Source organism: Microtus pennsylvanicus, chromosome X (assembly GCF_037038515.1).
Source record: "Microtus pennsylvanicus isolate mMicPen1 chromosome X, mMicPen1.hap1, whole genome shotgun sequence".
Taxonomy (NCBI): Eukaryota; Metazoa; Chordata; class Mammalia; order Rodentia; family Cricetidae; genus Microtus; species Microtus pennsylvanicus.
Genome location: NC_134601.1, coordinates 37,546,425 through 37,556,891, shown reverse-complemented (window position 1 = coordinate 37,556,891; position 10,467 = coordinate 37,546,425). Strand labels below are relative to the sequence as shown.

Genomic DNA, 10,467 nt, shown 5'->3' with positions numbered 1-10,467 from the left:
GCCAAGTACAAGGATTTCCAGCAGAGGGCAGCATAGACCCAGGTATAAGCATTCCTAGTGCCTATACTCCCTATACTCCCTTGTGTTCTGATTTGTTAATTGTTTAAACAGAAGCACAGAAGAGCAGAAAGCAAGGCCAATCTGCTCTGTGACCTCATGTGCTACTCTCACAGTAAACAGGAGGTACATAGACAACCAACCACAGCTCTGAAAGAGCCACAAGGGAGAGCTACAGAGTTTCCAGGGGACATGTCATTCACGAGACCAAGCACTAGGATTAAAGGCTTGGGCTGCCACACTCAACTGGCATAACATATTTTATTATAATAGAACCATAGCACCAGAAATTGGATTCAAAATCTACCTCATTGCTAACCACTAAGAGCAGCTGCTCTGGGGTGGCTAGGATAAGACCTATATGGAGGCCTGGAGTTCTATTGCCAGCACCTGTCTGTGCTGTGTGGATCACAACCCTCTGCAGCTCTAGTTCCAGGGCATCTGGTGGCTCTGGCCTTTACATGTTCTTTTTTGCATGCGCATATATCCTCCACTCTCATAACTAAAAATAAATTCAGTCTTTAAGAAACTACCACCGGCTGGTTGTTTATGTAGTGTTAGGCATGAATGCCCACAGATACCCTAACAGACTATTAGAATACCCCACTCTTTCAACTGCATGGCTCTGTGAAGCTAGATTTTCCTCCTGTCCTAAGCCACATCCACTCATAACTGTGTGAATTCAGGACTAACTCTAAGACTCTAGCTGTCTCTAATGTAGCCCGGCATTACTGAGGCCTGGAGGAACATACATTGACACCAATCTTCTAATTTTGTTTTTGCTTCAGAAATACTTTGTGGTTGTTGGGTTTTGTTTTTGTTTTTCCAGACAGGGTTTCTGTCCTGAAACTAGTTCTATAGACCAGGCTGGCCTCAAACTCAGAGATTTCTCCACCTCTGCTTCCCCAAGTGTGAGTATTAAAGGTAGGTGCCACCACTACCTGGCTCAGAAATACATTTTTATATAGTTATATGACCAAACAACTCATTTCCCTTTAAGTAAAGTTTTTAAAATGATTGGTTTTAGCTATGAATAATGTACAAATAGGTAGATATAAACATAGACACAGACCTTTGGAAGTTCTTAGTTATCCTTAAGGTTATAAAATCTAATGGGTGGAGACCCTCTCTCTGCCTTAGGTCTCAGCTGAGATGACATATGTCTATGACATTATGACCTGTGGCTATGTTCCTTTACCAAAAACTCCTCAGCCACAGCAGACCATTGCCTCTCTTTGCCCCTATCACCCTTGTCCACATTCTTTCTCTCTCCTAATATTTAATCCATGAATCTCCCCCACCCCTGTGCCAGCTCTAAGGGATGCCACCATCCTGAACCTTTCCAATGGCAGGTCCCACTATAGCCTTACCCTGTGCTTTGAATATCTGTGCATGTCCACTCCTTGACTTCTGAGTCCTGGTCACCATCTTCAAATTCTTGGTTGAGTCATTCTTCCTCTGAGTGTTCTGATCAACCATTTTGAGCTTCTTCTGGACTCCTCGTCCAGTTGAGGCCACCCCTGGGCCAAGAGAGACTCATGAATGGATGTCCCCAGTGGAACTTCCCTTCTTTCACAGACTTCTTTCCCCATTCCACCCTCCCTTTGTAGATCCCCATGCCTCACTTTTCTTTTTCTGTTTTTTTTCCTGATGTTCACCATGCTTTCTTCCCCCAAATATGTTCTCCATACGTTCTCATTCCAGGGACCTCTAAGAAGAATTAACTAGATGAATATGGGAGGGTTATTGGGGCTTGGGGCATTGCTTTCTGTCTCATGTTTGTAAGACTCCTGAACCATGAGGTGGAGTCAGAACCAAATGGAAAAGCCCCTGGATTCTTCAGGTGGGGAGGGAGAGCCTTCCATGTAGCACGCATGTGCAGAACAGACAACATTTAAAGACTGAGAGATACCTATCGTGGGTAAAGCATACAGACGTACAGGAGGGACAGGCACAGTGCCTGCCATGAAGGCAGCTCCCAGGAGTGCCACTGGAGAGTGTGGCTGAGGCCCAGAGGCTCTGCTGGGGGACCAGTGGGCTTCACTGAGGAGAGGGAGAGCACAGTGCTTTTCATTGCTAGGACTTAGTAAGTGGACATCACAGGACAGCTACAGCCCACTGGCATGGGGCTCCTCTCCAGAGCTCTTCTGGCACTTGCCCCATGAGCTGCCTGTGGTGGTTACAAAGAAAATGGCACCCAAAGGGAATGGCATTATTAGGAGCTGTGGCTTTGTTGGAGTAGAAATGGCTTTTTTAGAGAAAGTATGTAATTGCTGGGGTGGGCTTTGAGGTCTCGTATATGCTCAAACCATATCCAGTGTCTCAGACCACTTCCTGCTGCTGGCAGGTCAAAATATAGGACTCCCGGATACTTTTCCAACACCATGTCTGCCTGCAAACCACCATATTGCACCATGATGACACTGGGCTAAACCTCTGAAAATGTAAGCCACCCAATTAAATGTGTTTCCTTTATAAGAGTTGCTGTGGTCATGGTGTCACTTCACAGCCAAGAAACTCTAAGACATGGCCCCTCAGGGCTAGGATCCAGGCTCTTTTACATTTCATCTCACAGAATGAATTGTTAATTCTACCTTTAGTTTGGAAAGATGGTGCAATGAGCCCTAATAATATCCAACCCCCCTTCTAGCCCTTCAAACTCCTGCTGGATTTCCCCCACTTCCCCTTCCTACTTTAATGCTTTTCTAAAATAGCCCACTGAGTTCGATTAATGCTGCTCATATATACACAGTGTGGGACAATCCATTTGGAGCATGGGATACTATTAGGAGCTACACTTCATGATAAAATATTGCCTATCACCCAGTGGCATAAACTGCCAATGATCCTGTATGGGGCTTTTGCAGGCAACCACAGCCACTGTCAAGTTCTAAGTGCAGCAGGTCCAGATGATGCTGTTTCTCAGCACTCCTTTCTGAGTTCTGGCCCTTACAGTCTTCCCATCCACTTGGAAAATGAACATCTCTTAAAAATAACAGCCAAAGCATTCATTCTGCGTAGGTACCAGCCAAAGCACAGGGTATGAGGCGTATGTGTGTGAGTATAGCATGGCTCATACCAGCTCAGATGAAGGTCAGAGATTAACTGTCGAGAATCACCTTTCGCCACCCACTGTAGGATCTGGGAATGAAATTCAGGACGTCAGACACAGGCATAAAGTTGCTTTACCCAATAAGCCATCTTGCCAGCCCCCATGAACTCTTCATGATAAAAGTGTACATGAGACATTTCTCTGTTGCTTGCATTTTTCTTCTTCAAATAGATTGACTTTCTTTGCTGATTCCCTTAGATACACCCTTAATGTTCTGGAAGATCTTGGAGAAGGTCAGAAAGCGAATGATGACATCATTGTAAACTGGGTGAACCGAACACTGAGTGAAGCTGGAAAGTCAACTTCCATTCAGAGTTTTAAGGTCAGTACACTGATTATTATACATTATATTTGCTAGATAATAGCAATTATTTTAAGGATATCTTTGGGTTTGTTTGTAAGAATTATTGTTGAGCTATGCCAAGATTTTTCTTCCCTTGCCCAGGCTTACATCAAGAGCACATAATTTGTAAGTAGTGAAATTCTTAGACTTTTTGTTCCCTTTTTTTAATAGGACAAGACGATCAGCTCCAGTTTGGCAGTTGTGGATTTAATTGATGCCATCCAGCCAGGCTGCATTAATTATGACCTTGTTAAGAGCGGGAATCTTACTGAAGATGACAAGCACAATAATGCCAAGTAAGGGCAGTTGCTCCATGTCGTACGAAGAACACTGGTATTATAGCCAGGGAATCCACTCTAATTTCGGTTCTCTCCCTGGATAGTGATGGCATCTGGAAAAGATCTCTTTACTTTGAATGGCTTTATTGAGATCCCATTCACAGACATACAATTCACTCATTTAAGTACAGTATCTAATGGTTTTGACCTTGTTCACACTGTTTCATCAATCACCACAATCAATTTTAGAACACTTAGCAAATAGTAACAGCACCTTCCTGAGCATTGCTCCTCATTGTCACTGCACTCTACTCCTGAGCACACAGCAAAGAACTTAGCTTCTAGCTGTGCTTGCCTATTCTTGACCATTTCATCTCTTCACTATTTACCACCAATTATATATCCCTGTCACCAACATCTCCCCATTTTACCCCTCCACATAAATACCCAAGCCTCTATCCTTTAGTAAGAATAACTTTATGGAGCCCACACAAGACAATGAAACCTATATAGCCTCTATATGAATGCAGTTCTATCATTTGCAACAGCGTGGGTGACTATGGAGATGAATGTCAAACACAAAAATACAAATATGGTGTGATCTTATCTCTGTGAGGGGAAATATTATTTTCCACCTATATTGTTATTTTATGTGTGGGGTGTTTTGCCTACAGGTATGCCTGTGTACCACTTGTGTGCCTGTTGCCTGAATAGGCCACAAGACTGTGTTTTATCCTCTGAAACTGGATTTCCAGATTGTTTTGAGTCATCATATAGGTACTTGGAATTTAACATGGGTTCTCTGGAAGAGCAGCCAATGAGCCATCTCTGTAGCCCATAAGGGAAATATTTTTAAGCTTTCAGTTCATCACACAAAAAAAAGATGAAGAAAACTTTTATTTTACAGGGTTCAAAGGTTTAAAATTAATTTAAGAAAAATGATAAGGGTCACCAAGATGGATCAGCAGGTAAATGTTCTTACTACAATATCTGATCCCCAGTACCCACATGGTACAAACTAAGAAAAGGGCAGATTCTCAGCTAACCTAGGCAAAATAGCAAGACTCAGTCTTAAAAGAGGAAAAAACACAAGAAAGGATGGGGTGTAGCTGAGTGGTATAGGGCTTGGGATGAATGAATGAGGCACTGGGCTCCATCCTTAGACCCCACCCACGCCATTTTAAGAACCATGTATGCTGGATGTAGTGACATATAGCACTAATCTATGCACTCTGCCATCTGAGGCAGGAAGATGATGATTTCAACAACAACCTGGGCTACACAGTGTGACACTGTCAAGAAACAAATAATCAACAAATAGACAAAGGAAATTAGCAATGTGTCTGACCTTCAAGATTTTAAACACCCGCTTTAGGGGATTATTGGGACAATTTAATGCAAATATGTATGAACTTCAAACAAGGCAAAGACAACACTTAAAAGGATGGCTGACCATACTTTAGAGAGTTTGTCTATATCTTTTAATTTATTTAAACATATTATCCAATTATGCCTTTGTTACTTGCTATGAGTCAAGCACTCTTACAATATATGTTGAGTTTACATTCTTTAGTCCCCAAATCAGCAGGGCACACTTGCTATCCCTTACTAGAAGCCTGAGTGTTGGAAGTTTCTTACATTATAGCAATATGTAGGTCTTTCCACCATTTCTTCCCTTCTTCACTAAAGACCAAGACTGTGCCCTAGTTTACTAGGAGACCCATGATAACTCTATCAATACATGATGATAACCAGTTCTCAGCAGTGCTTTGTAGGAGAGCAAAGATGCTACCCTCAAAATCGTGGAAATTATGCACATCATTTCTTTATTCTTTGAAAAGTATTTATACTGAAAACGTTGTATTTTAATATCCATAAAGATTCCTGTAGCAGCATATTGGAAATGCTTTCTGAATCATTTGAGGTTTGATTCTGCCTGTTCTCTTAGCTGCACATTTTAGTCATTTTATCTTATTCTTTGTCTGTCCTTGGCCCAACAATTCTCTATGTAGCATGCAGATCCTCACATCTAGCTCTTGCTTCAGTATCTGGAAGTACCTGGTGCATTGACCTTAGCACTTGAATTTTGCTTCAGGCACTTAATGTTTGGGAAGTAGCATAAAAAAGTACCTGAGTTCCATTCCCAGCATCACACTCACCAAAGAAAAGTATCTGTTATCTCATTACATGGAATAGAGAATTTTTTAATTGATTGTGCATTCATCCTGGGTAATTGCACACACACACACACACACACACACACACACACACTTCATTTTTATATGACATCAGTGCTTCAAGCTTTTGTTTTTACTCCACATCCACATTTGGAAGAAATAAGTAAATGAAGTCCAAAATAGAAGACAGTAAAAACTTAGCATAACTTGGAGCTGGAGAGATGGAGGCTCAGCAGTTAAGGGCACTTGCTGTTCCTAACAGAGAAGCTGGGTTCAGTTCCCAGCACCCACATGGTGACTCAAAAACCTCTGTAACTTTGCTTTCAGGAGATATAATGCCCTCTTCTGACCTCTTAAATCACCAGGCACACATGTGGTGCCCATTCTTGCATGAAGAGAACATACAAATAAAATTAAATAAATAAATCTCGTGTTTTGATTTAGTATAAGTTCAAAAATCAGTTCCAAACAAAAATAAAACAGAAAACAAATGTGTAATTATTAATAGGTACTTTCTTTTTTCTGAAACACTGTCTCACTGTGTAGTTCTGACTACTTTCAAACTTACAGCGACCCTTGGACCTCAGCCTTTGCTTCCAGAGTGCTAGAGCAATAAGCATGTGCCACCATGCCCAGTTCCCTGATTTGTACTTTCAATATAGAAATTTTGTATCCCAGTCACCAGAAGAAATAGAGGAAATAGATGGTGTCCTTTTCTTATGGCGTAAGTGAACGGCAGACAGAAATTATAGAATATTCAGCTTTAATAAGGAAAGGACTTACAAAACCGAGGTTCCCATGGAGAGCAGAAGGGAAGTCGGGGAGCATACCCACAATATTTATAAGTAAATAATATCCTCAGGGGACCCCACCCTACAAGCAAGGTGATTGGCTGGGCTTCCCCTACATCTCCCCCTTTTGTCTAAATAAGATAGAGCCAAACCAAATACAACTATAACAATAGGAACAAATAATAAATATACTAAACATTCTATTTCAAGGAGTCTAAATAATGTAGAGAGTAACTACAATTATATAATCTTTAACTCCGTCATAGATCTGAGAAGGGAAGTAATATTACTTAACAAACAAGAAATATCCAAAATGTGCAACAAATGACAGAGACAACTGACTACCTGGGCAATCACCCAAAGTCTCGTTTGCAATGTTGAGTCAACCAACTTTGGCTAAGGCCTAACATAACTGACATACCATTATTAAAGGCAAGAAACCTTTTAGAACTATCCTACCTTGTCTTGGCAAGATAAGACAATCCTGTTTCATCCACTTATGGATATTTGGTATCTTTGTCAGTAGTTGAGGTATGGGCTTTTCTTAACCCAAAGGCCAGTTCTGCCAAGAAGACAAGCTCCCAGTGGAGTGTCTTTGGTGCTCAACGTTCTCTCGGGAGTAGAGTGGTGATGCCAGGAGTGTTTGTGTCTCATTGGCATGGAATTCTAGGTTAGATTAAAGGCCATTTTCTACTGCTCTTTGAAGAGGTTGAAGATTATACTATCTATACTAAATATAATCTCTATGTATCTAAAAGACATGATTATCCTAAAAATAAATATGACAAGTAAGGAGCGGCGGGGCTGCATTCCGCCTCGCGGCTAGCTTTACCCGAAATAATTACATGGAACCTGTATTATTTTAAATACTGCCTGGCCCATTAGTTTTAGCCTCTTATTGGCTAATTCTTACATCTTGCTTTAACCCATATGTAATGATCTGTGTAGCACCATGACGTGTGGCTTACCTAGCCTACATCTATCTCAGGTCAGAGAATCATGGCGATTGACTGACTCAGGTTTTCTTTTTCTCCAAGAATTCTGTTCTGTCTACTCTGCCTATCTAAGCTGCTGTCCTATCAAAAGGGCCAAGGCAGTTTCTTTATTAACCAATAGACGTATGACCCTCCACCATCATCATTTGGGCTGGAGACCTGGGTCAGTGATTAAGAACAGTGTCTGTTTTTCTAGAGGACCTAGCGTTAGGTCCCAGTACATATAGGGCAGTTCACAACTTCTGTAACTCCAGGTTCAGGGGATCTAACACCCTCACACAGACATACATGCAGAGAAAACACCATAAAAAATCTAAAAAATAATTTGAAGTGATTCAAAGGTTAAAAACATTCAAAGGCATCCTTGACAAAGAAGACTCTTATCTTGATTTTTGTCTCTTCCAAATCTAGGTATGCAGTGTCAATGGCTAGAAGAATCAGAGCCAGAGTATATGCTCTCCCTGAAGACCTTGTGGAAGTAAAACCCAAGATGGTCATGACCGTGTTTGCATGTTTGATGGGCAGGGGGATGAAGAGAGTGTAAAATAACCAATCTGAATACAACCAACCTTACTCACAGATGCATGATTAGCCAGTCAGCTATTGCCAGGTGAAGTGCTCATGACTTAAGGAATTTGTGGCCATTTAAAGGACTTTCAGTTTTGATTAACAAGACTAGCTTATCATGACAGCCTCTGGAAAGACTTTTAGTAACAAGCAATTCCTCTTTCCCTGCCAGCTGGATCTTTCCAGCACACCCGAACATGCTCACAACAGACTGTCTGCTCTCTCCTCCTAGAATGCTGCCCTTGACATTTCCTGTCACTGTGTATTATCTCTCTATGTATCTTTTCACTCTTAGGATGTCCATCTCTTGAGGCTTGCTTACATGAGTAGATAGGACTAGTATTAGCTTGCCATTTTGCTTTCCAAGACCTACCAGTTCTTACTGAAGAACTGTGGTCAGATACTATGTGGAGAGGAAGTGTCCTTTGCTTACTTTGTAGTGCTGAAAATCTGAAGTAACTGGCTGGGCGGAATGTACTAGAAGCTTTTCTCATTCGTTTATTCTTAAAATCAGTATCTTTTAACAGTATTCTTTCTACATGATTATTTTTTGTACATTTAAGAATATTTTGATTACAGTCAACAAGTCTGCTTACTCACTACATTTTTAAGGGGCTTCAAGTAAATATGAAAATAAGCATAGACTATAGGTGGAGGAAAATGGACCATAAGGTTATATTTTCCCCTCACACCCAGGCTCAAATCAAATGGAATATTTTGTCTTCAATGAGTCAGTTCGACACTTGCTTCTTTGGTCTGAAAACTTAATCACAGAACTCTCTTTCAATCTAAAATTCTGCTGAACATGACACTTAGGAGGAGGAAGTGAGCTCAGAATTTAGATGATGATTCAATAAGCAAAGAATGCCAAATGAACAATAGATTTTTAAATTTAACACCTATAACAAAGATGTGGTTATGAGAAAGAGAAAGTATGTATGTCTGACTTGATGTTCTCTTACTTTGTCAAGCTTTTTGCTATAGTTCTCTAGATTATTATGTTATTCTAACTCTGAAACATGATGTAATTTGGTAGCAACTTAGTAGTTCAAATAAAGGCATTTGCATAATAATTAGTCTCTGGGTTTTTTATTTGTTTGGTTTTAAATGCTTGTTTTTATTCCTATTGTATGTTTGGGGGTAGATGCCTGTGGCCTGCAGAGGTCACTGTTTCCCCTGGATCTAGGGTTACAGGCTGTTGTGATCTGCTAGAAGAGGGTGCTGGCTATGAAACTTGGGTCCTCTGAAGGACCCAAGTGCTCTTAATGACTGAGCCATCTCTCCAGTTCACTGTTTTGCTTTTGAGATAGGCTTCCCTGTGTACTTCAGGATGGTTTTGAACTTGGGTTTTTCCACTTTGGTTTGCCTACTGCCAGTTTTGCAGGTATGCCTGCCTTAAGTCTCTGTACTTCTGCCCATACCAATAAGACTATGTTGACCTAAATTTCCTCCTTTTTCCATTGCATTCTATAAAATTATTTGTATTAGATTCTATTATGATGGTTGAATTTGAGGTGTGCAACTAAGGACATTACAAAAAATTGTACATGTAATGGTTTCCTTTAATTTTCCAGATATTTTGCAGTAAGAATATACCGCTCCGTAGAAGAAAACTATCCATTCAAAAGTTGTTGGGCTCAATCCCCAACTCTCTTAAAATATTTTATACATTGTCTCTTCCCACTTCACCTTTAATCTTTTCAGTGTCCTTTAAAGTACAGACATTGAAATAGGAGAATCTGACTGGCCAGGGAGGAGAAATGATTAAGGCAGACTTTCTATTTATTTATTTATTTATTTATTTATAATTAAAAATTTCCACCTCCTCCCAATTCCCTCCCCATCTCCCCCTCCCACTCCCTCTCCAGTCCAAAGAGCAGTCAGGGTTCCCTGCACTGGGGGAAGTCCAAGGTCCTCCCCCATCCATCCAGGTCTAGGAAGGTGAACATCCAAACAGAGAAGGCTCCCACAAAGCCAGTACATGCAGTAGGATCAAAACCCAGTGCCATTGTCTTTGGCTTCTCAATCAGCCCTCCTTGTCCACCACGTTCAGTGAGGCCGGCTTTATCACATGCTTTATCAGTCCCAATCTAGCTGACTTTGGTGAGCTCCCATCAGATCAGCCCCCAGCATCTCAGTGGGTGGGC

The 10,467-nt window shown here is 41.1% G+C and overlaps 1 protein-coding gene across 1 annotated transcript; it reads left to right on the top strand.

The window, feature by feature from the left end:
• The first annotated feature begins 3,125 nt into the window (after positions 1 to 3,125).
• Pls3 (plastin 3) lies at positions 3,126 to 8,421 on the top strand. The gene is made up of 4 exons (XM_075956893.1): positions 3,126 to 3,229; positions 3,368 to 3,491; positions 3,684 to 3,808; positions 8,165 to 8,421. Exons 1-4 carry the CDS (start codon positions 3,126 to 3,128, stop codon positions 8,295 to 8,297), a joined length of 486 nt encoding a protein of 161 aa, XP_075813008.1. The 3' UTR covers positions 8,298 to 8,421.
• Positions 8,422 to 10,467: the final 2,046 nt, after the last annotated feature.

Excerpts from the sequence above, each read along its gene's own strand:
- Pls3 (XM_075956893.1), top strand. The coding sequence starts at position 3,126 with ATGGCTCATACCAGCTCAGATGAAGGTCAGAGATTAACTGTCGAGAAT. Across the intron at positions 3,230-3,367 it reads ATTCAGGACGTCAGACACAG|ATACACCCTTAATGTTCTGG; the intron begins GCATAAAGTTGC and ends TGATTCCCTTAG. Across the intron at positions 3,492-3,683 it reads CTTCCATTCAGAGTTTTAAG|GACAAGACGATCAGCTCCAG; the intron begins GTCAGTACACTG and ends TTTTTTTAATAG.